The sequence below is a fragment of the Dryobates pubescens genome, chromosome 5 (genome assembly GCF_014839835.1).
Source record: "Dryobates pubescens isolate bDryPub1 chromosome 5, bDryPub1.pri, whole genome shotgun sequence".
Classification (NCBI taxonomy): Eukaryota; Metazoa; Chordata; class Aves; order Piciformes; family Picidae; genus Dryobates; species Dryobates pubescens.
Window position 1 is genome coordinate 14,357,765 of NC_071616.1, and position 25,958 is coordinate 14,383,722.

At 42.2% G+C, this 25,958-nt stretch overlaps 1 protein-coding gene across 2 annotated transcripts in view; it reads left to right on the forward strand.

Annotated features, from left to right (window-relative positions):
• Window positions 1-891: 891 nt before the first annotated feature.
• KLHDC1 (kelch domain containing 1) overlaps window positions 892-25,958 on the forward strand; it is a 29,484-nt gene continuing 4,417 nt past the window's right edge. The window contains exons 1-10 of one of the 2 annotated variants that reach the window (XM_054161629.1): window positions 892-1,166; window positions 5,170-5,240; window positions 7,310-7,427; window positions 8,928-9,046; window positions 10,843-10,921; window positions 12,311-12,394; window positions 14,455-14,538; window positions 20,564-20,622; window positions 21,556-21,668; window positions 22,839-22,911. In XM_054161629.1, coding sequence (XP_054017604.1) covers window positions 1,065-1,166; window positions 5,170-5,240; window positions 7,310-7,427; window positions 8,928-9,046; window positions 10,843-10,921; window positions 12,311-12,394; window positions 14,455-14,538; window positions 20,564-20,622; window positions 21,556-21,668; window positions 22,839-22,911 — 902 coding nt within the window. In that variant the 5' untranslated portion in view covers window positions 892-1,064. Of the gene's footprint in view, window positions 1,167-1,643; window positions 1,707-5,169; window positions 5,241-7,309; window positions 7,428-8,927; window positions 9,047-10,842; window positions 10,922-12,310; window positions 12,395-14,454; window positions 14,539-20,563; window positions 20,623-21,555; window positions 21,669-22,838; window positions 22,912-25,958 lie in introns of those variants that run through there. The other variant, XM_009899528.2, reaches the window with a different exon arrangement.

Here is a 25,958-nt window from a genome sequence, read left to right on the forward strand (position 1 = left end):
GCTGGAACTCACTGTTCTTGATCTAACAGTGTAAGAGTTGGAAGGGCAGTGGAAGAAGCTATTGCTTTTTCCAGTCTGCTGTTTACGGGCAGACAAACACAGAGGAAAAAAATAGATAGTCTTTGTTTTTAATGGTGGGAATAACAGGGATAGAAATCCCTCACATAATAAAGTGTAGTTTGGGACATGATGGGATATGACCCATTGAAATCCCAGCATCAGCTTTATTCTGTTAGCTATTTCTAGCTCAGCACTAGCCCCAACACTCTGAAGTACTCTGCAACATTGCTGTATAGAGTTTCTTGCTTCTTCTGCTTGCAGACTGTGGGGTAAAGGATAGTATCTACAGGATGGTTCTCTCAGGGTTCAACAGTTTGAACTCTTATACAATTTTCTTAATTACTACCAGGTACTATTTCATAGCTATTTCTGGCAGGAATGTGACTGTCACACCTTCAGAGAGATAGCAAGTTCTGTATATAGTGAGATTAAACTCTTCTTGCCGTTCTTGTAGGAGATTTGTGTTTAGATATCCTCAGTGATTTTTTTTTTCCTCCTCTCTTGCTCGTTATTCACAGCGGCATGGTTTAATAGACTTTCAGTCTCGTCTCACACCATAACATCCATCGAGCCTCGCTGGGCAGACACTTTGTGTTCTGGCCCACAGCAGGAGTCTGTACCCACATCAACGGGTTCCTTCCAGGAACCGTGCAAGAACAAATCTACCAAAGTGTATCCACAGGGCCACTTCCGTGACCCCCTCACAGCCCCCGCCCGGCAGCAGCGCCGAGGGAGCCGCACGGCACCGCCGGACAGGGCACCGCCAGGCAACACCTCGCGCGCCTCGAACCCTTGACCCACAGAAGGTATAAAGGCCAGGCCGCAGCGGCAACGCCCGCTATGGCCCCTGCGCTGAGGAGAGGGTGACGCCCCATACTTTGGACCCTCCTCGCTTCCCGTCCGCCTGAGGGGAGCGACCGGCAGAGAGCCGCAGCCTCTCCCGGCGGAGGCGGTGGCGGGACGCGAACACTGAGGCAGACGAGCTGCTTCCTCCTCCTCCTAAGATGGCGGCAGACTCCACGGAGCAGTTCTGCGTGGCCGAGGAGCGGAGCGGCCACTGCGCCGTGGTGGACGGGAACTTTCTCTATGTGTGGGGGGGATACGTGGTAAGGCGGGAGGAGGCGGCTGGAGGGCGCTGGGGGCGAGCGGGGGAGGGAAGCTGAGAGTGTGCGTGTGTTACGGCGTGGGGGGGGGTGTGTGTGGGGGAAGCGCTGGAAGCCGGGACGGCGACTCGGGGCGAGGGGGAAGAAGTCTGAGGAGCTGCGGGACAAGGGAGAAGCGGAGCAGGGGAAACTCCCCCTCTGTCCGGTCTTGGCCCGCTCGCCCCCCGCCGCCCCCTCAGCCGGCACAGCCCCTCGGCGGCCGACAGCGGAGCGCTGTTTACCTCAGCGCGGGCGCTGATTGGCTGCTGCTGCAGCGTGCCCCGCAGGGGCGGGAGCTTTAAATGCCGAAGGCGCCAGTGCCGGCTCTGCGGGGAAGGGCCTCAGGGAAGCAGTTTTCTTCGTAGATTCTCTTATCTGTTTGTCCCTTCTCTAACTATAGATATTCCTAGCCGGCGCCCATGGCTGCCTGCTGCTCTGTGTTCAGCTGTCTCCATCATGGGGGGAGGGCTGGTGGAGCCGGTTTGCTTCCGCTTCCCTATAAACGTATGGTTCTTTCCTGCTCTGGAAGTGCTTCTCTTGTCTCATTTCCTCCGTGAGGTGACAACTGTAATTTGTAGCTGTGATTTTACAGTGTGTAATTCGTGTTTTTCTTCCTGAGTCCCTGCATTTTTTACTTCTTAGTAGTTGTGTGTTACGTACCGTGCATTTTCCTCCCTCAGAAGCAATTCTGTCACTTCAGAAACAAGCTGGTGACATCTGCTTCTTTTTTTTTTCTGTCGAAAGATCAGTACCAGTTTTGGCCTAAGTAAGTCCTTATGACCCTTAGCTGTGAGTGAATTCAATCCAAAAGAACTATATGTGATACTCACTTGCGGGGGCTGGACCACATGACCTTTAAAGGTCTTTTCCAACCCAAACCATTTGTGATACACAGCAAGTTCACTTTACCCACAGTATCTGTGCTTCTCAGCCCTAAAATGTGGAAGTGTTTGTGCTTCGTATTAATCCTGGTTTTACCTAAGTCAAAGACCTGCTTCTGTTAATATATTTAATATTCTGTCTGCATTTTTCATGGGCTAAGGTAAATTTTCAAATGTGTCCTTCTGTACTTAAGTAAAGAGTTCTACCTGGGGGCTCCTGGAACTCAATTTTAAGATTGATTATAAATTATGAGTGTGTGCAGTAGCAGAGGGAAGGACATTTCTAGGGCTCTCAGGTACTAGTGGCTAGTTGTTTCTTGTTTATCATCTAGTTTAGTTTCTGGAAATTAGACTGGTTTTATTTGGTTTAGGGTTTTGTTTTTCTCTTGTTGTGTTTTGTTGTTGTTGGTGGTGGTTTTTTAGCTTGTTTTGAACCAAAAACATTGGATCTAGATAGAGCTGGGCAGCTTGTGGTATTTGAGGAATTGCTTTTGTCCCGAGCTCAATGCATTTGACTTAGAAAGGGTTGTGCTGCTGGAATACTGAAAATACAAACAGATGTTGTTTACCTAAACGCAAACTCTTAGCCGCGTAGGAAGCGGGGCAGCAGGATTTCACTGTTTGGGTTACCCTGGCACTCCTTTTCTATCACATGCCCAGGCTTGCCCAACACCAAAACATAATGAAATGGAGGAACCTTCAAGAGGTTGCAAACTGTTGCTACAGCTTTTTTTTCCCCCCCTTGGGAGTCTTTGGTAGGTAGTGGTTTTTGTGACTACAAGTCATGCAAGGATTTGAGTACTTGTATATTTGTAGTGTCAAGTAGTTAGCCACCTTTAGAATAAACATATCATTAAATGTGAGTCATCAGTAATATCCAGGAAGATGCAGTGTCTTTTTCTGGTGTTAAACTCCATAACACTCTATGTAAATATTCACCATCTGAATCACTGCAAATACTTGCTGGGTCTGAGTGCTTTGGTCTTCAGAAGCTGAGGTTGGACAGGCTAATGCAGAGTTCGCAAAAGTTTGCTAATAAAGCACCCTGGGCTCATACACGAGGCAGACTGTTAGGCTTCACAGATCAACTTTGCAGACGTTTTAGTAGTGTTACATATTTGTGGAGAGTATTGAGAAAATCGTTGTTACTCTTTAAGCAGCACTTGAAACAGGTAAATAATTTTTGGTTTTACATGTTGATGGTGGACTGCTGTTCAGCTAAGTTATTTTTGGCATCAGTGTGTTTGCTCAGAGCTGGCCCTGCAGCAAATGCTCCACCTCTGACTGCTGACGTATCAAGATTAAATTGAGTAAACTTTTTGCATTTTGAAAGCTACAGAGTGTGTAACAGCACAGCCTGCCTTATGAAAGGTACCTATCAGTTTAAACTGTACCAAATATAGTGTGTAATGCCTGATTGGCACCTTCCAAAGTGAGAAGGTAATAATGAAGTATAAATGAAAGGCAAGAAATCAACATCGGTAACTAAACTGTTAAGTTAAATGGGGGGAAAAAAAAGCTATTTAAATATTTTTCCTCATTAATTTCATTCTGATCTTTTTATGTACTGACTCTGGCTGCTTATCCACACCCCCACATCCCCCAACATTCTTTAATTTCTTTCTAATGCTAAGACAATAATTAATGGTGTAATTGTTACTCAGCCTCAGTGCTGCAGTTACATTCTTTTGAGCTTCCTTCTTCTGTTTGTTACTTTTTCCTCATCATTATTTTCCTTACATTGCCTCTGTTTGGGAGCCCTTGCAGTTCTGTTTTCCCTTAGGAATTAATTCTCTCCTTCATGTTATGGTATAGGTTAAGCTAATTTGTAGCTGACATTTTGTTCTTCCAAAATCTTTCCTTCAGTCACTGCAAGCAACTGTTCTTTTTGTGCCTTTCAGTTACACTTTTCTCTATATTTATACATTATGCCCAGTAGTGCCTCCTAATTAGAAGTATCTACCAAAACAGACGGTAATGAGTTTCCATTTGGGAGCTTCAAATCTGGTCTGGCTTATGCTGTTACGCATCTTTCTTGGCAAAATCTTAAATTGGTCAATCTGTGCCTTTAATGAGTGAGCCTGAGTAATTAAGTTCCTTGTTTTTAAAACTAGTACCTTTTCTAACTTTCTAATGAGTTTCACCCGTCTACACAATGTGGTAGAGTGTCTCTTTCTGTAAAAAATAGAAAGGGGTTGTGGAATGAGGAGGAAAAAACCTTCAGAACCCTCTTTTCCTTAGAGTTGCAAAAAGCCCCAAAGAACAGCATTAGTATTTTGATGCTCTCTATTTATAGAATCATAATCTTTAAGGTTGGAAAAGACCTCCAAGATCTAGTACAGCTAGTTAACCCATTACTGCCAAGTCCACCACCAAACCCTCTCCCTCGGCACCACATCTACAGGTCCTTCAAATCCCTCCAGGAATGGGGACTCCACCATTTCCTTGGGTGGCTTGTGCCAGGGCTTGACAACCCTTTACAAGTTGGCTGTTGAAATATATTGAATATAATATATGAAATATATTACTGACTTCAATGTAGAAACACTGCACTCCCTACCTCTAGTAGACCAAACTTACTTCTTTCTAATCTTCATACCTTAAAACGTGTGATTAAAAGCAGTCTTAACAATCCGTGCTGCTCAATGGCATTAGGAAACACCCAGCACAGTGTTCTTAACAGCTGCCAAAAATAAAAACCAACTTTTTTTTTTTTTGCCTTCTAGGCTAAAATAGAACAGAATAGAATCAATAAGGTTGGAAAAGACCTCAAGGATCATCGAGTCCACCCTGTTACCCAAGACCTCATGCCCACTAGACCATTGCACCAAGTGCCATGTCCAATCCCCTCTTGAACACCTCCAGGGACGGTGACACCACCATCTCCCTGGGAATGTCAAATATGAGCATTATTGAGATGCCTGTTTAAAATTGTGATGATCAGAGCAATAATGTTGGGGTGTGATTTGTGCTCTGGTAGATGCATCTCCTTAAGATTGTTCTGTGTTGCTAAGGAACATGATTTGGTATTTCATTTTAATGGTGTAGGACTGACTTAACAGTTGCAAATTCTTTTTTGATTTCAGTCAATTGAAGAAAATGAAGTTTATCTGCCTAATGATGAGCTCTGGATCTATGAAATGGATAGTGGGCTATGGTGAGTTGCTATTTATGATATAAAGTTGGTCTTTGCATAGATTACGGTTAGCTACAGTTAAATCACTACTTGGTCGTGTCCCCTGCAGCTTAAATAATGGATATGTAACGTGAAGACTGAAGAACAAGCATATGCACTTGTATGTTAGCTGTAGGTAGCACATTCATTCCTTAAGTATAATTGTGTGGGGCTTTTTAAATCAAGGGCCTGTTTACAATGGTCAACTTAAAGCATTGTGGTTAAAAAAAAAAGGTGCATTTTGTTTGAGTTTAGTTCTCCATATGTTAACTTTTGTGTTAAAAGGAATATTGAAACACTGGATATTTGACTTCTTCATCTATTTACAATTACTGTATTTTGGCTATAAATTATGTTCTTGCATAAACAATCTTGCACATCACTAGAATCACATTTTATAGTCATTGTGTTAAGTAGTCTGTGGGAGACAAAAGCCTGTTTTTACCATTTTTCAGTGGCTTCTTTTGAAAGTACTTTCATTCAGACTGGTGAAATAGTATCTTTTTGAGCTTAGATGTGTTTTCTGCCAGCTTTCTCTCTAGTCTCCCACCTGTTTATCTATTTCTTGCTTAGTCATATTGAAAACAACAATTTGGAGGGAAAAAGAGAGGCGAGTTAGATCAGGAAGATGTTTTACAGGATGGATAAAGTTCCACATCTGTGGGGTCAAGACACTGACTGGGAAAACAGCAGTTTTTGTATGGGTAGCTGCAAAGTTTTAGCAAATCTTTCTTCTTCTTTAAGATGATAACCCTCACTGAGACTGTTTTGCTGCCTTTTTTTTGAAGGACTTGACTAAAGCAACTGCACACTCTCGCTTTTCACCTCTGATGGCCCTGTGTTGGTTGTGCTCTTACAGCTGTTTATGTGGTCGCCCAGGAAATTAGATCAGGAAAGTGATCTGTGTTAAATATAACTATTTTTTCCCAGGGTTATTTTTAACCAGGATCCATTCTGGATCTCATGTAGTTTACAGCACAAATAGTTGTGCATGTAGGGTTGAGTGCACAGGAATGAGCAGAAAGAGAGAGCGTGAGCGGAGAAGGGGAAAGAGGGTTGGCCTGGGGCAGTGTCTCTGGCCAGAGCAAAGATTCAGAAGCAGTGCCCTGGGCAGCTGTTACTGAGCACCGTTTCCAGTAGGGGCAGGTTACAGGTGCATCATTCACATCTGGTGATTCAGCACATAAAAAGCTTTGCCTTTTAATGTCTGCCTCCAGTTCTTTTAGGCTGGGGTAAAGCCAAGCATCAGATCTCAAATCAGCCTCTACAACTCAAAAGGAGATTTGAGACAGGTTGGGGTTGGTGTACATGCAACAAGTGACAGGACAAGAGGAAACAGCCTCAAGTTGTGCCAAGAAAGGTTCAGGTTGGATATCAGGAAAAAATTCTTCACGGCTAGGGTTTTCAGGCATTGGAACAGCCTGCCCAGGGAGGTGGTGGGGTCACCATCCCTGGAGGGATTTAAAAGACTTGTGGATGTGTTGCTGAGGGACACGCTTTAGTGGTAGTGGCTTAGCAGTATTGGTGGGATTGTGAGCTCTGGGTGAGCAGTTGGACTTGATGCTCTCAGTGGCCTCTTCCAACCTCTGTAGTTCTATGATAGCAATCTGTGAGCTAATGTTTTGGTACAAAAGTAACCTCTGGAATGTGAAGGCTCAGATCTTACACAGTTACAGTTCATTTTTCAGCTTCATACAAACTGGAATTGTCTTATTCTCTATGATCTCAAAGGTCTCTTCCAGATTCAGCAGTTCTGTGATTCTATGATCTGGTCCAACCCCCTGCTACTGTAAAAGGGACATCAACAAGATCAGGTTGCTCAGAGCCTGATTAATACTTCAGTTCTTTTAATATGGGCTTCACCTTCAAGCGAACCAAGATGCTCCATGAACACATGTGCAATACTCACCTCAAAGTCCTCTTACACCACAGGGGCTAGTTCTGGCCAAAACTATTTTTAGCTTTAAAAAAGATTATTCTGTTTGGGTCAAGGTTGTTACTTTTAACAGAGCAACTTTATAAATAGAGTTGGTGTCTGTGCTGAATTGCAGGACAATGCACCTGATGGAAGGAGAGCTGCCCACCTCCATGTCAGGAAGCTGTGGGGCAAGCATTAATGGGAAGCTGTACATTTTTGGTGGATTTGATGATAAAGGCTACAGTAATCGGGTATTGTATTCTTCCTTTCCATGATAATCTTGTATTTGAATGAGGGAATATGCTGATTTTACTGCTTTGTCTGGTGTGTTTTGCCTATTAATTGAAGAAAAAGTACAAGTAAAGCAGAAGAGTATTTTTTTATTATTGCTTTAATATTCACCTCCATATATTTTGGGAGGGATTTTTCACTAACATTGCTCTAGAATAATTCTGTTACTGGAAACTTTCTTTATTGATTTCTGAAAACTCCCAGGGCTTTCTCCAGTTGTCTTCTTCCCCAGTCTCCTAAACATTTTGGTATCCAGAACTGAAATTCATCTCAGAATACTGCTTTTATTTTCACTCCTTGGTAGTGATTGCTTTTCTTGTACAATCAGCTAATCTGTTTTCCTCGTAACTGAGGCCTGGAACAGGAAAACAGATGAAATGAGCTGTTCTATCACTTAGTGTAAATGAAGTCAGAGCTCAGTACTGACTAGAAAATAAACAAAATAGAAGCTATGATCAAGTTTAGTGCACAAACCTTGCTGACCATTGGGCAGCTGCCTGGTTTGTTTAGGCCAGTAGAACTGAACCAGGAGCTCTTTGTCTTGCAGAAGTTCTTGGCAAGACTTCATCTGATTCTGGAAGGAGCAGGATGAGACTGTTCTGCTCTGGCTAAGGGAAGACAAGGAAAAAGACCTGGGAGTCCCAGTGGATAACAGGATGACCATGAGCCAGCAATGTGCCTTTGTGGCCAAGATGGCCAATGTCATCCTGGGGTCCATTAAGAAGAGTGTGTCAAGCAAGTTGAGGGAGGTTCTCTTCATCCTCTACTCTGCCCTGCTGGTGAGGCCACAGCTGGAATACTGTGTCCAGTTCTGGGCTCCCCAGTTCAAGGACAGGGACTTGATGGAGAGGGTACAGCAAAGGGCTGCAAAGATGCTGAGGGGACTGGAACATCTCTCTTACAGGGAAAGACTGAGAGAATTGGGTTTTGTTAGTCTGGAAAAGAGCAGGTGAGGGGGGGGGCTCTCTTCAACGCTGATTGATACCTGAAGGATGGGTGTCAGGTGGATAGGAACCAGTCTGTTTTCATTGGTGCCCAGTGACAGGATGAGGGGCAGAAGCCTGAACCTTGAGAAGTTCCATCTAAATATGAGGAGAAACTTCTTTAATTTAAGGGTGATGCAGCACTGGCTGCCCAAAGAGATGGTGGAGTCTCCATCTCTGGAGACATTCAAAACCCCCCTGGATCTGTTTGTGTGACCTTCTCTAGGTGAATCTGCCTTGGCAGGGGGGGTTGAACTCCAGAGGTCCCTTCCAACTCCTACCATTCTCACACTTTAACTGGATTCTTGTGCTGTATTAAACCCTTCCTATAGATTGCATCACTATCACTGTGGGGGTTTTTGATTATTTTTTTTTTAATGCAAATGAAGCAGTGATTTCTGAGGGTGGTGGGTGATTTTGTGCTGGATTCTTCACCATGGCTCATACTGAAAATCTTGTCATTTTTTTTCTTTTAAGCTGTATTATGTTAATTTGCGGACAAAAAATGGAACCTATAGGTGGAAAAAAATAACAAATTTTAAAGGTCAACCTCCTACCCCACGTGACAAGCTTTCCTGCTGGGTGTATAAGGACAGGTAACACACTAAGAGTCTTTCATATGTGTTAATTGCAGAGAGAAAGTGCTATAAAGTGAAGAGCACACAGGTTTGGGAGTCATGACATTTTAAAGCGTAGCTTGGCTTGCTGTGGGATTTTGTCTCTCTCCTAACAGCTTTCTGCCAGAGTTTTCTCACATGTGAGCTCTGTGTCATGGTAAGGAGAAACCCACCTTAGGAAAGGGCTGAGAAATTCAGTGCAAATTTGTGGAATACTTTGAGCCTTTAGATAAAAATCATGTCTGTTACTTCAGGTTTTCGTTTTAACACATTGAAAACTCTCTACAAAAATGACCCCTTTTTTTGTTATGTTGTTTGAGAATTATTACCTGCAATAAAATAGCTGAGGGTTGAATTTCTTCTTCAGAGCAGACTAAAGGAGTTGTGAAAACAGCAGCAGAAGAAAGAATGATAGCAGTAATAAAACCTCTAAAAGGACAGGACAATGAGTGATGGGTTTAAACTAAAAGGGAGATTCAGGAACCCTCAATAAGTTTGCAGATGACATGAAGCTGGGAGGGAATGTTGATCTGCTTGAGGGTACGGAGGCTCTACAGAGGGACCTGGACAGGCAAAAGTTGATGGGTTGAGGCCGATGGGATGAGGCTCGACAAGGCCAGGTGCTGGGTCCTGCACTTGGGTCACAACAACCCCATGAACACTTGGGGCTTGGGGCAGAGTGACTGATGATTCCCCAGGAGAAAGACCTGGGGTTGTTGGTTGACATCTTGCTGAAGATGAGCCATTGTGTGTGCCCAGGTGGCCAAGAAGGCCACCAGCATCCTGGCTTGCATCAGCAATAGTGTGGCCAGCAGGACCAGGGCAACAATTGTCTCTCTGTACTTAGCACTGGTGAGGCTGCATCTGGCATAGTGTGTTCAGTTTTGGGCCCCTCAACCCAAGAAGGACATCGAGGTGCTGGAGCAGGTCCAGAGAAGGGCAACAAAGCTGCTGAAGGGTCTGGAGAACAGGTCTGGTGAGGAGCAGCTGAGGGAACTGGGGTTGTTGAGTCTGGAGAAAAGGAGGGCGAGGGTAGATGTTCTGGCACTCTACAATTCCCTGAAAGGAGGTTAGAGCCAGATAGGGGTCAGTATGTCCTCCCAGGTAACAAGTGTTAGGAGAAGAGGAAATGGCCTCAGGTTGCACCAGTGGAGGTTTAGGTTAGGCATTAGAAGAAACTTCTCTGAAGGGTTCTCAAAGATTGCAACAGGCTGCCCAGGGAGGTGGTTGAATCTTCCATGCCTGGACGTGTTTAAAAGACTCAGATGTGGTGCTGAAGGACATGGTTTAACACCAAACTTGGCAGAATTAGATGATCTTGGGCTTGATGATCTTAAAGGTCTTTTCCAACAGGAACAATTCTATGTTTCTGTGTGTACAGCTGACTAACCAATATAGCAGGAGCACAGGAATGTCATTGGAAAGGGGTGGAAAGTGGAGCAAAAGCATAGGAATTCCACTGTCTTCTGTGCCCTCTGGAGACTGATGTCTGAGAATGTGACTTGATAACTAAGTTTGTAGATAGAGGAATGGAAATTAGGGACTTCATGCTCCTTCCTTGCTTGAGTGGATTTCTGTCAGGCTTGAGGAGTGTAGCTGTTACCTTTCTCTCAATAGGGTTTGCTATGTAATTAGTGCAATATGAAGCATTTAAATTTGTTTATATTATTAATACTACAGTAATGAGCCCAAAACTTGATTTATTCTGACAGTGTATTAATTTAACTGTTGATTACACAACAGCCAACTGAACTGATTTGTTGTTTTTCTTTTAGGCTAATATATTTTGGTGGCTATGGCTGTAGGAAACACAATGAACTGAGTGATTGTTTTGATGTCCACGATGCATTTTGGGTAAGAAGTCTGTCACAATTCTGAGTCATTTCTCCTCTCTGATGGTCAAAACCTCACCTTTTCAAGTGTTCATACTGACTTGAGTATAAATGTAGTATAAAAATAGGGAAATATGTCTAACTTTTCTGTTACCTGGAGCATCATCAAACTAGAATCTTCTGCTTGGATTTGAAATTCCATGTTGGGAGTAGCGGTGGGTGTTGAATGTATCACAAGTACCCAGTGCTAGGCTTTGAGTGCAGCAAAGCGATGCTGTCAAAAGAGGAACAAAGGCAATATTTGAAATCTGAGGATATGTTTTACATATGAAACTCACTGAAAATGTAGAATTTATTTCCTTGATGGTAGCAATGGGAAATTTGTAGCTGCACAGGTCTAAGTGACGATTATTATCAGTTAATTTTCTTGTTCTCCAGAATAAATGCCTTTATTTTGAAGATTTTTAGTGGAGGATTTTGAAGATTTGGGCTTTTTAATTGCAGGATTTTGAAGGTTTTAATTCAGATGCCTTGTATTAGCTTGATCTTACAATTCATAGAAAGAATGAGAGCTGTTAAAGCTTGTGAGGGGTTTGGAGCACAAGCCCTATGAGGAGAGGTTGAGGGAACTGGTTTTGCTTAGCCTGGAGCAGAGGAATCTCAGAGGAGACCTTAATTGCTCTCTACAACTACCTGAAGGGAGGTTGTAGACAGGTGGGGGGTTGGTCTGTTCTCCCAGGCAACCAGCACCAGAACAAGAGGACACAGTCTCAAGCTGCACCAGGGCAGGTTTAGGCTGGATGTTAGGAAGAAGTTCTTCACAGAAAGAGTGATTGGCCATTGGAATGTGCTGCCCAGGGAGGTGGTGGAGTCACCATCACTGGAGGTATTTAAGAGACTGGATGGAGTGCCTGGTGCCATGGTTTAGTTGGTTAGATAGTGTTTGGATGATAGGTTGGACTGGATGATCTCAAAGGTCTTTTCCAACCTGGTCTATTCTATTCTAGAATTTAACAAGAAGAATTAATAAATAGATATGTATTGAAGGGAGTATAGATCCTTACATCAAATGTTAAATACTTAGAGAAATGGCTTACTCTGTACAATCTATTTATTTCTCAGTGTCTTACACTCAAAGTTAGAAGGCAGAATTTGCTGCAGTAAATGATGTAGATGCCCAAACCCCATGTTCAGAAGCATCAGCACCTCTCACGTTCCTGAGCGCTGTTGAGTTCAACTAGACCCTCGCTCCTGTAAATCCATTAGAATGTTGCTTTTATCAAAATTTTCTGGTTTAGTTGATCATTTCTAGGGTTGTATCTTTTAATAAACACAAAGATTTTAAAGTAAAATACACTTCTTTTTCGTTTTTAAAATTTTGTTATTAACTTTTTCCATTTCTTTTTTTCAGGAAGGCCAGATATTCTGGGGATGGCATAATGATGTTCACATTTTTGATACAACCACACAAACTTGGTCCCAACCAGCAATTCGAGTGAGTGTCTTGTAGTCTTTTTTGGACATCATTTTGACTTATGTTGTGCACTAGAAATTGATGTTGGGAGAAGTGTTTTGAATATGCTGAGGACTGCTCAGGCTTCCAATGCTTGTTACTGTGAGCATTGTGTAAGTGTAGCTGCATCACCGGTACAGGTGAGGGGTTGAGCTGCTAGTAAACAGCTCTGTGGAGAAGCACCTGGGAGTGCTGGTCAGCAACGAAGTCACCATGAGCTAGCAATGTGCTTTTGTGGCCAAGAAAGCCAGTGGTCTCCTGAGGCACATTAAGAAGAGTATGGCCAGCAGGTGGAGGGAGATTCTTCTGTGAATCTGCCCTAGTGAAGCTGCAGCTGGAGTTGTGGGTGCAGTTTTGGGCTCCCCAGTTCAAGAGATGGGAAATACTGGAGAGAGACCAGCAGAGGCTACAAAGTTCCTGAGTGGACTGGGGCATTTCTGTGAGGAGGAAAGGCTGAGAGAGTTGGGGCTGTTTAGCCTGCAGAAGAGCAGTCTGAGAGGGGATCTTTCAAAGGTTCGGCAAGAGCTAAAGGGTGGGGGGCAAGAGGATAGGGCTGTATTCTTTTCAGTGGTGTATAGTGATAGGACAAGGGACAATGGGCATGAACCAGAGACCAGGAGGTTCCACAGGAAGATGAGGAAAAGCTGCTTTGCTGTGAGGGTGGCAGAGCCCTGGAGCAGGCTGCCCAGAGAGGTTGCAGAGTGTCCCTCTTGGGAGAGATTCTAAACCCAGTTTGACATTGTGATCCTGGGCTGACTCTGCTTTAATCTCTAGAGGTCCCTTCCAACTCCACTATGCTGTGATTCTGTGTATTCCCTTCCACAGTTAATGCTGACAAACCTTTTGAACAAATCTCTCCTGGTTATGCCATAGTGTTGGAGTAAACAGATCAGATGTTCTGCAGCAAATATGCTGCTTTAATGGTCTTCCAAAGAGCATGTGCACTCACTTTCCCAGTAAAACAGTAACGCATATATTGACATAGAATAGGTTGGAAAAGACCTTTAAGATTGAGTCAAATCATTCTCCAATGCTACAGATACGATGGTAGCCTATAAAAGTTCATAAAATCCTGATGAGATTGTGTAAGAACTCAGAAGTACATTGTAATATACTGTCTGACACTATTTTATTGCCTTCCTCTCAAACTAAAGGCAAAACCATGAAATCACTATTGAAAAATAAACCCCATTTTTCTTCCCCATCTTTATTTCTGCTTTAGACATTGAGGAATCTTTGGCATGTGGCTGTTGGCTGTAACCTCAACATTTTAAGAAGCTCTAGTGCCAGCTTGTGATGGTTTGCACTTGGAATTGTAATGTTTCACACAGAATAGCAACAATAACTGATGTGTTACTATAATTTTATGATTAGAAATTAATTGAATTTCACTTTTAAGTAAGGAAGGAATATGTTTAACGTTGTCAACTGAAGGAACTAATCAAAGCTGTCCTTGGCAAGTATTTTACGATGTCTGTGGCATCTTGGACATGACTATTTCCATCTACAGCTTGAGTTCTGTTAGCATATTCATAGAATCATTTTGGTTGGAAAAGACCCCTATGACCAAGTCCAACCACTATCTAACTCTACCAAGTCTGGTGCTAGACCGTGTTTTTCAGCACCACATCTGTGCCTCTTTTAAACACCTTCAGGGATGGGGATTCAACCACCTCCCTGGGCAGCCTGTTCTGGTGTTTGATAGCCCTTTCAGTGAAGAAGTTTCTTCTAATGTTCAACCTAAACCTCTCCTGGCACAATTTCAGGCCATTTCCTCTTGTCCTATCACTTGTAACATGGGAGAAAAGACAAGCCCCACCTGGCTCCAACCTCCTTCCAGGGAGTTGTAGAGAGCAAGGTCTCCCCTCAACCTCTTTCTCCAGGCTGAATAACCCCAGTGCCCTCAGCCACTCCTCACAGTACTTGTGCTCTATGTTGATGCATATTTGTCTTATTTTTGCAACCTCTGTCTTACTGACTTGCCACCACCATTATGTGATCTTTGGATAATATTCTGAAGGATCTTCTTTGGCTTCTTTCAGGGTGGAGATCCACCTCAGCCTCGAGCAGCTCACACATGTGCTGTGCTAGGAAATAAAGGTTACATCTTCGGAGGACGAGTGCTGGTTAGTGTTGAATTAAAACATGTTATTGTTACTAATATTATTTCCATCTATTTTTTTTTTCTTAATAGCAAATTGTTTTATAGTAGGGGTTGTTGAATCCAGGATGCTGCTTTTCACTCCCCACCTCCACCTCACACAAAGAGGAGTCTATTCTGTCAGTAGTATAAATGGTCGAGCATACACTGTCCCAAAAAGAGGAAGAAAGAGATGATTGTATAGTAAATGTAGATATTTTCAATCAACAAAAATAGTTGTGTGCTTAACCTCTGTAGGAGATGGTTCCTCAGAAATAAAGAGAAGGAAGCCTGCTGATAGACAGGTTCAAATACAGGATGAGGTGCTAGCATTCAGTGCTTCCTGTAGTTTGTCACAGTTATACATCAAACCTGCTCACTTAAATGCTAGCAAGTAGTAAATAAAACTTGAGATTTTAGCTTGTGGTTGTCCATCTGTCTCCTGTCCTTCATCCCACCCTCCTCCCCATTAAAGAAAGAGGAAAGGTGTTAGAACAGTCACATACACATCTCTCACACCCTGATGTTTGCTTCCTGGGAGAATGAAGTTCCAAACAGAAAGGTAGGAAATAACAGATCTTGGCTGGATCTATAATTTAAAGTAGCCATTTTTGTTGCACAGAAATTACTGAAATCCAGGTGTCTGGCAGAGCAGCCTGTGATTATTGTGTCTGCGTAGCAAGCTCTTAGTCTCTGTGCATTCAGGCTGCTGCAGCATGTCATCTGACAGCGCAGGCTGCTGCAGGCAGAGGTCATTGCACTCCTGTTCAACCTCTTCCCAGCTCTCTGAAGCTAAATTTTGCAGTCTCAGTCTTTACCTTTAACAGTGCTCTGTGCCCTTTACACAGATGTGCAGCACACCATAGAGAACGCTCCAACACCTTTATTTTGTGGGTCCAACATAAGGTTTTTATCCCAAAAGTGAGGCTTGTGTTTGTATTCTTGATAGTTAATCCCAGATTGTTACCACTTCGTACACTGTAGGAGGATCTTAAATGGGTTGTCCCTTAGGTAAGTGTCAAAGGCAGTGTAAGAACTGTGTGTAGGATGCAATCAGCGCATATTTAAATCAAGGGTAGGTTCCTGGCTATGTAATTTTACATTTTCCTATCTCTTTTTAACTTAAAAGCCATCAGCATCATCCTTCTGATATACTTAGCAAACCTGAAGCCACCACGGATAAGCAAGGAGATACTAAAACCTCTCGGAAGTATGCTTAGTTTTTCTAGTACTAGGTGGAGGAGATTTTTCTTTTGCTGAAGCATTAACGTAAGACTTTCACCCCTAGGCAGCAAAATCAAAGACAAAGCCCACATTCCTGCCTTATGCCTTAAAATAAGGGTGGTAGTAGGTGGTCTTAACTAACACTCTCCCCTATTGCTTGTGTACGTTTCTTTCTTGGATGGAAAATGTACCAGCTGATTTTAGAACTGTTGCAAGACCAAAGGGAAGATAGTACTTTAAAAGCATCTGTATGAGCTGGAGTTTGTCAGGAAGGTGAGAAGCAGATTCTGTAAGGCAGGTAGAAAAAACAAAAAACCTCCCAATTGAAGTTACTGTGTGTACTCTTCCCTATTTGTTTTAAAATTTAAGTTTCTTGCTCTTTTCACCTGTGGCTAATTAGAGCCTTTAATAACATACAGCTAGAGGATGAGACCTGATACTTTGTCTTTGTTATGATGCAAAATGACAGTGAAGAAGCTTTTTAAACCCCATGGTGCTGCATTTCTGTTCTAAGAAAGGAAGAATTAGCTGTTGGTTGGAAATGCCCTTCCAGGAGTTACATGCCAGCTTCGTCTTGGAAAGCTGCCACAATCTCGCCCCTGCATTCTCAAGTACTTGCAAATAAAACATTGTAAAAGTGCCCTTTGTTTCCTGCCCCCTTGTAAAAGCTCTGCTCTAAAGTGGTGTTCTTCTCAGGGAAAGTCTGCGGTTCTGTTACAAAATGGCTTACTCCTGCTTGCTCAGACAGAAACCAGACCTACAGATCCAGGCAGGTTCAAAGTGGGCTATACAACTTCCAGTCAGTTTTTCTGTTTCAATTGCCTCCCACAGCTGTAGGAAAAGTTTTTAGCCAGGTAACTTCTCTGAGCAATCAGAAAATAACTACAGCCGATCCTGTTTATTCTTCCCATTATGTGTTCCGTGGCCTTTCACACAGGCTCACAGTCTCTGGGATAGTTGTGCAAGCTCCACCTCTGTCCAAGAGACAACTGCCCTAATTTCCAGAGCTGGAGGTATGGACAAGCTTGATTTGCAAATAACTCAGGAAATAAAAAGATTATTTGAAGAGACTGAACAAGTATCTAGTCTTGAATCTGGTGTGTTCAGGGTTGGCCTGGCCAAGTGAGCCCTGTGCCTCTGCTTGGACATGCTCTTTGGTATCTGCTGTGTAAATGAGCTCTTGCTAATCACATCTGGACTGAACCCTGCTCATCATTTAGCAAGCCTGCAGGTGTGAGAGGGGAAAGAAGCACAGATGGGAAGAAGTAAACATGCAGCTCAGGACCTTCTGACCTACCACTAAACTCTTCTTCAGCCTTCAAAGCCTTGCTTCCTCTGGCTTTTTTGCTAGCAAGGGCTGTCTCTGCATGGTGCAGAGGTCTTCACCCCAGAGACAGAACAGCACTGAGTGTTGTGTCTGAGCTAATTAGGGTTACTGCGCTGTGCCTGTTGCAACTGGACTGCTTTGTAACTCAAGCTGGGATTCTCATGCAGCCTCTGCAGGTGAAATTCTTAGCAAACTGGAACTCGCCTGTCATTTCTCCACTCTGCATGTCTAGATATGCCCTATGAGGACGTGCCCTCTGGCTTCTCTTTAACTCTGCCTGTTTGACTACAGGACTCAGAAATACAAGACGACTCTGATCTGAAAAGGTTTTTGTCTTCCTCAGGTAGCATCAACTTCCTTAATAACCCTTTTGCAAAATTCCAGTGAAACTGCTTGGCAGTAATGTCAGGAAGAGTGAAGTTTTGGAAAGCCATATTTAATGTTGTAGAAGAGCAGCAAGTTAAATTTTCACCCTAGTCATTGTTATTGATTCACTTTATATCCTAGAAATAAATGAATGGAGACTTAGAGATGTTAGGGAATGTTCAATGGGGCTTGAGGAATTAATGAAACAGGAAAGCTAAAGGCATCAGAAAGCCTCTACATTTCCTGACTACAGGAGTAACTCCTCCCCAGAGGGTAAAGTCTTGCTTTTCTCCATACATTAAGGAGCAAATACGGGGTTGCTCTGCTCCTTCTTCACATTCTAGTTCACCATGATACAAATCTTCCCAGGGAAAAGGCTCTGCAAGGAACCAGAAAGGGCCAGGAAGTGTCATGAGGCTTCTCCTATTCATCTTTCTGGGAGGAAAGGGCACCTTTTTCCAAACTTGGAGATAGAGCTGGTAAAAGAAGATGGTGATGATGATCAAAATCAATTGTACCAGGAGTCATTTGAAAACAGGCTCAGAAGTGTTGTGTGGATTCTGTTCCTCCAGGTAAGCCCCTGCAAACAAACAAATGGGAGAAAGCGGGAAGGAAGGAGAGTTAGTCCAAAAGTTGATACAAATATTTTTGATTGAAGTGGCAAATTTTTGTGTAAAGAACGATGAATTAAAACCCAAAGTCTTTCCAGCAGCTCTTCACACATCTGATGCTGTAATGTATGCATGTTTCTATTTCCCCTTACCTTTTCTGTCACTGAAGATCAGAAGATAGACTGAGCTGCAGTCCTTCTCATAGAAAGCTTTGAGCTGCAGTGGCTGTTGGATGGTAAATCTCAGACTGGAGAGCTGCAAAGAGTTTACTGTTACAGCAATGAGCTGTAAATATGTCACCTTTAATGCCTTTCATCCTTCTGGAAAGCTAATCCTGAGACAAAGCAGATCTTTCTTCATGTTTACTGAGCTGCACAGAACTGAACGTGCTGCAGATAAGTAGGATCTCTGAGGAGCCCTTGCAGCACAAAAGGAAATGCAAACCCTCTTAGGAGACTTGATGCTTTTAAGCCACTTGAGAATCGTTCTGGAATTATCAGATGAATGATTGAATTCAGCAGGTAGTATTTAGAAATCCATGAGGAACTGGAAGGAAACTTGGCACATTCCAAGTGGTGATATCATAACCTGACTGTGCTTTACAGGATCTTAAATAAGGGTTGGGTAGGAAGGCATTTTCAGTAGCTAAAGCTATATAAAGGACTGAATCTTAGACATGAATGTCCCAGCTGATGCTGTGTTTTGAATTCAGAATGAGGTTGATGTAATGATGCACCTGTCAATCTGTTAAATCATGAGAATGTAAAGATAACACATTGATTTCCCAGGAACCAAGAAACTGAAAACTGCTCCATCTCCTGCCTAATGCCTAGGAAAGGAGTCAGCGAGGAGGGCTTGAACAGGATCTTCTTGAAACCTTAAATTCCAGCATAACAGCAACTTTCTTTCTAGTCTTTAATAGACATCCTGCACATCACACTGATGTTTTCCAAGATGACGAAATATTTTTAGTTCTAGAGGCCAGGATGTTGCCTGTTCTTAAAGTGTCTGGCTCTGTACAGGTACAGCAGAAGCTAGTAATCACATTTTGCTTTCTGCTTGTATCATTTGTTCCTCACCACCTTCAAAGCCACCTGAAGCGGCAGGAAATAAGTAGACCTCTCAACAGAAGACAGATCTGTTCCTCTAGCTGTCAGTTGGATTACACTTTATCTCTGCAAGATGGTGAATATAACAAAGTTTCTCAGGCAGTACATAAAAGCCCTCAGTTGCTTGTCTTCGGTCTATTGGCCCCTTGGAAGGCCTTTCAAAAATGCTTGTCAACATTCTCTTCCCTAGAACAGCAAAGGGCTAGCACCTACTTGATCAGAGCTATCCTGAAAACCTTGCTGTTTCCTGAAACATCCAAGAGACTTTCCATTGCTCTGGTGGATAGCTTTGCAAGTCTCTCAAACTCCCTAATAACTGGCTGAGTTCTCAAGGGTAAACCCACTCCTGTTCTGACATAAATCACAAGTCTAGTTTCTGCTACAAAGGAGCTGCAAGCTGGAGAAAGGCTTATTCTAATAGATCTATGGACTACCCTAGGAGAAAAGAAATGGTTAAGGTAAGGCAAGATACATTTCCCTACTTCACAGCTATTGTTTTGTAGTACCTAGGGGAATCACAAATAGCAGTTAAGTATATCATGAGCCATTGAAAATATTGCTGCAGTGTAAAATAAAGAAATTCTTTCTTATATTCTCCCCCTTGTATGGTTCTGAGGTAGTCTCTTCCTCTCAAAGCACAGGAGGATAAGCAAGTGTATTGATTTCTCATTGATCCATGTTACTGGGGTTTAAGGCAAATGCTAAAGGGTCATAAAATCTTGTAACTTTGTAACTTGCCGTATGGAACAAAGAAAACTACAGATAGAATAGAATAGAATAGACCAGACCAGGTTGGAAGAGACCTTCAAGATCATCAAGTCCAACCCATCAACCAATCCAACCCACCTAATCAACTAAACCATGGCACCAAGCACCCCATCAAGTCTCCTCCTGAACACCTCCAATGACGGTGTGATGGACTTTCTGTGGCACGTCATGTCCCAAGTACAGCATCTACCAGAATATTTTGAGGAATAAGTGATCAGGGAGGAGGATGCAAAGACAAATAAATCAGAGGAAACTATATGTAGAGTGTTACACCTTCTGCAGTCACCTACCATGAATTCTATGGATGAAATTTGAATATGTTTACAGGAGCTGAAAATCACATAGTTCTTCACTATTAAAAGTTAAAATTGGCCCCATACTGCTGTTGTGTCACTGTAACTATTTCTCCCAGATAGTTTTCTGGTTGTTGCATGGTGGGATTTGAGAAGAAATGTCTTTTCCTCTGTCTCATAGTCGGAGTTATTTTAAGGCACACGGGTACAGTTTTCCTCACAATAAATACTCTGTCCTCGGAAGGCCTCAACTGAAATGCTTTGTTCATTGTTTACTTAAGATAACACAACTGGTTTTTGATTTATTTTGTAGCAAACTAGGATGAATGATTTGCACTGCCTGAATTTAGACACTTGGACTTGGTCTGGAAGGTAGGTTTCTTTCTCTGAAACATCCAAGTTGCACATAGCAGATTGAAACATATTGCTAAATAGTGTCAGTGGTAATTTTACAGTTATTCCAAGAGCAGAATGGGAATTTGGGGACTGTTTTAACAGCTGCTACATTGTGATTTCAATTTAATTTAATTTGCTAGTGGTTACTAAGCTTTTTCTGTTCTGCACCAAAGCATCAATGATGCTGTTTTAAGCACAGCATGTAGTGATTTAACATCCTCGTTTTCTAGATGGGTACCTTTATCCATATGGAATTTTAGTTGTGATGTCTTTTTGAATGCTCTTTTTACTACCTATATTTGGCTCATCATGGGGGAAAGATCCTCCTCCACTCCAAGATATGCATCTTAGCTTTTTTTTTTTTTTTTTTAAATCAAGTAAAAATGTGAGCTAAGTATTTCAGTTTTGAACTAAATTGGGTATTGGTGTACTTCCTAGGATTTGTTTACATGTAGCATTTTCCCAGGAGGGGAGAGACTGTAGCTCCTCAGGATCCATTACATTTTATCTGGGTATTATCTCAAATAACTTAGTCAGTTTCCCCACATGTGCTGTGCAGATTGTTTCAATATGCAGTCCTTTCTTTGCTCCCCTGAGTGATTTCAGTCAGTGATTACCTTAAGTAATGACTTGTGATCTTAAGACTAAAACATTATTATTTTGTTTGCCCTTTGATGTTTAGATAGTAACTCTTCTCTGAACACTTAATTACAAGAAATCACTTTTGAATCTGAGCTCTCTTTTCCAGAATTAATTCAGGTCATGTAAGTGCAGCATTTTTCACTGGGAAAATAGTCAAGCTGCTTTTAGGACAAACTGAATTAATCATTACATTTTCTGTCAGGTTGATTTTTATTTTCCCCCCCAACATACTTTGAATGTTTGTTTTGTTTATTTTGCTTCCCCAAGAATTAATATCAGTGGAGAGAAACCAAAGGATCGATCCTGGCACACGTTGACTCCGATAGGAGATGACAGACTTTTTCTTTTTGGGGGGCTAAGCTCTGATAATGTTCCTTTAAGTAAGTAATTTGGAGATTATTATTCTGTTGTTCACTTTAGTGCTAACCTTGTAGCACCATGTATCTTTGTTGTCTTCCTCAAACTGCTGAAACCTTAAACTTGTTACAGAACTTTCTTGATGTTTGAGCATTTCTCTATCTTCTTACTGTTTTATAGTAATACAGGAGCACATTGAGTAGTACAGTGAGAACACATGGTAATAAATTTTTCATCAAACTGTCATTTAAAAGAATAAAGGCAAGAGGTTCAACCCTTTTGATATGAACAAAGGGTAACTTTGACATCAACAGCAGTTGCAGAAGGAAGATACAAATAATAACATCAATGCAATGTAGGGTTTTGAGTGGATCAAATCACAGCTACAAAATGCAGCTGAATCCTGAGCTTATCCCCAGCACTGTGGGCAGCACACTGAAGGCAGTGATTCTGCCCCTTTCTGAGGGGCTCTGCTGCAATCCCACCTGCAGTGCTGGGGCCAGCTCTGAAGTCCTCAGCACAGGAGTGACATGGAGCTGTTAGAGCAGATCCAGAGGAAGGCCATGAAGATGATCAGAGGGCTGAAGCATGTCTCCTGTATTTGAACGGGGCTACAAGAGAGGAAGTTTTGACAAATGCATGGAGTGAGAGGACAAGGGGTAATGGCTTCAAACTGCAAGAAGCTCATTTGAGATTAGACTTTAGGAAGAAATTGTTCCCCATGAGGGTGGTGAGGCTCTGGAAGAGGTTGCCAAGAGAAGTTGTGGAGGCTCCAAGCCTAGAAGTGTACAAAGGCGGGTTGGATGGGGCCTTGAAGAAGCTGCCCTAGGATAGGGGGGTTGGAACTAGATGATCTTTAAGGTCCCTTTCAACCCAAACTATTCTATGTTAACTGCGAAGTAGGATAGTCTTATACTGAGTTCCTCTTCTAGAAAAGTCATCTTTTCATGAAATGAGTGAAAAAATTAAATGTCAGTTATATTCCACTGGGAGGGAGATTTCAATGCATTGAGGTCTTTGAGTGATGAAGAGATTAAATGACAGACTGAAAAGATGCAAGTAAATGTAGTGATGGTTTTACTGTTCTCTTAATAAAATGCTCTCTTAGGACATGGAGCTTTTTGTATAAACAAAGGTGATAGTTTGTCCCAAGAAGAAGTATTGATGTTCTAATATATGTTCTTCTGTTGTAGGTGATGGCTGGATTCACAGTGTTACAACAAATGGATGGAAACAGCTCACCCACTTGCCTAAGAGTAGGCCTAGGTATAAAAAAATCAATCCTGTTTGCTGAAATTGAAGCATTTGAGAAAATTAAGTAATTTAAATTATTGAACTGTGTTTTTAAAGCCCATTATATGAAAATCTTGGAAAATTGATGCAGTGTGGTTGAATAATTTGCTTTAATAACATGTTCCTCCAGATTTGATACAGCATTATTGCTTTCTGTATTCACTACAGCTGATGCTTGCTTGCATTATAAGATATTTTGTGGTGAAGGATCTGGGTGTCCAATTAACCTCCTCTTCTATCACCAAATTATATGAGAAAGTATGTATCTCAACTTTTGAGGAATTAACTTCTGAGACTAATCAAAGCTAATAAATGTTGATGGATTATTAAAAATGTGGGGGAGACAACCATGAAAACTCTGCACTGTTCAAGGTTCAAAAGTAGCCCTGTTTGGTTGTGTTTTTGCCCTGAGCAGAAGCAGCTAATTGTGATTATAGTCTTGGAAAATTAAATTTAATACTAAGCAGTTCAGTAAATTACTCTGGAGGTCTATTTTGAGGACTTAAGTGCCAGCCAAAAAGGACCTAGTTCTGGAATGTCTGTCTGGTGTTCCTACTTGGAACAACACCACAGATCTTCCAGGCTCTGTTCCTGTCTCCTCTCTAGTTTAAGGCTCCAGAAGAGTCTTTCTGGCTAAGGTTCATGTTCTGAACCAGAAGCTGCCATTAAAAACAGGCTCTTGCTGTATCAGTGCGCAGACTTGTTTTTTTAAACACAATATCTGAAGTATTCTCTGTGTTTATAACCTAAATACTATTGAGTTGATTTGCTCTAGGCAGTAAATACTCAGCTTTTCATGAAATCCATTCTATACATTCACCCAGATACTCTCAATACAATTCTACATCATTCCTTTAGCAGACTGTCCAATTCTGGTCTGGCACTTGCATGCTTCCTTCCTCATGTTCTGTTTTCTATTACTGAAATATCTTTGCCTCCATTAATTTTCTTCCTGTTTTATCCTATTCCAGGGTGTCTTTTAAACAGCATTTTTAGACCAAGTCTTCTGCTTTCTTAGATTCCAGACCCTCTCCAGCTTGAATAAACTTGCATCTTAGCTCCAGAATTTTTTTTTTGTCCTCTTACAATCAGTGAACTGATAGGAGGGGACTGATGTCTGCCTTAAATATCAAAGCCCATCAATAGCAGTCAGGGATCCTGTGTCTTTGTGTTCAGGTCGGGTAGGAGACCAGTCAAGTAAAGTTAACTGCTGAAGTGGGCTCCTCACCTGTAGTCATGGAAGAGGATTGGGAAGGGACAGGATGTGAGGGTTTTTTTTTTTTCTACAGGTAGCAGCCCAGGAGGCTGCAGCTCAGCCTTTACACTGTAATTAAGCTGGAGTAACATTTGTGCCTGAGGTGGTGGTAGGGCTGGATCCTAGGAACCTGTGACCTGAGCCCCAAGTGGTTTTCAGGCAAGTTGAGAGCAGATCCCATACTGGGCTACACAGTGGAACAGTCACTTGGCTGTGCTGGCAGAGAGGCTGTTGAGCAAACCACATTCCTTGCTGCAGAAGAAGCACCAAAGAGGGTTCCTGGTGTTGGTACTGCTAAATTTGCTGGGGACTGTACTGTCCACTCAGTCCAGACCCTCCTAAGAGCAGAGCTTTTGGGTGACCCACTGACAAGAGTCTCAGAGCTCCCTCAAGCCCAAACACGTCCTGTGGTTCACCATTTGAAGGTCTTGGTGTGCAGCTTGTAGGCTGAGGGCCATTGCCTTCCATTGATTAATCATTGAAGTAAATTGCTCCCCTCCCTTTAAACAATAAAACAAAAAATACATCAGTAAACTTTTTTAGGAATTCTTGAAAACATTGATAAAAGGAACCACATGAAAACCCTGTTCATATATAGAACTGGTTTGAGTGGGAAGTATTTAGTTGTACCATGATTGTATCCCTGTGCTGCAGGATTTCTGCAACCAGAAAAGGTTTAAGTCGGTTGTGTCACTCATGGCTTTACAGCAGGACTTAAAATACACTGGCAAGGATCTGTACATGTGTACTTTTAGGTATATTTTTATTACATGTATAATATATTTTATGATGCTAGATGGTATATCATGCCTGCAGGAGTATATTTTCCTGCTGCTTCTGCAAAATCCATTCCCTCCTTAAATACTGTAAAGGAGAATGTCCTTCAACCTCCATTTTTAGTAATTTGTAAACCAACTATTTATTCTAAACAAGTAATTTAGTAATTTCTAGAGAAATTACCTTCCAGGTCATAGATCTGTGATTCTCTCTGGGTAGAAAATTATGCCCACCAACCGTACTTCAGCTAACATTTTGCATGCTGGGTTGAAAGAGAACAAATTGTATGTTTAACTCGCTCCCCGGTGTTTTGGTTGTTTTGGTTGCAATGTAATTCTGTTGTTCTGGTTAGAAGAGCTGCTTGAAAACAAAACCAAAAAAAGGCTACATTTGTGTAATTCAAATAACGTGCTTTGTCAGAATGTTTAGGTGATAAGTTAGAGCAGCTGTCAGAGGCCAGGAACTGTCAGTCGGTAGAAAAAAAAGCCTCAGGTTGCAAGCTAGGATGTCTCCAGAGTGAAGGCAGGAAAGGCTTCCCAGTGTTCTTCGGTGATGAAATCCAGGCCAGAGTTTTCCTAATGCAGATAAGGCAGAGACAGATCTATCCTACAGGTATGAGGAGGAGAAAAGGTGGGATACAGTTTAGCCTAAGGAGAACAGTGAACAATTGTTGATATGACTGGAGTGAGGACCTAAAAATGTTTATTTTTGCATGTCACTGGGGTTAAGCAGACTTTAAAAAGGGCCAGAGCTCTGTGCTGATAATCATCTTGTGATACTTCAGTAGAAATACAGATTTTTGATCTGATAATAATAAAACCAAATCTAGCAAAATGCAGCTGCTGAAGTAGCAAAATCTTTGGTAAAGTAAGGTTTTTACTTTTGGGTTGGTTTGGGGGTCTTTTACACCTTGTACTTTTATACACACAGCACAAGTTGTGTGGATGGGATGTAAATGACACACAGAAAATGGTTCCCAGGAATATCT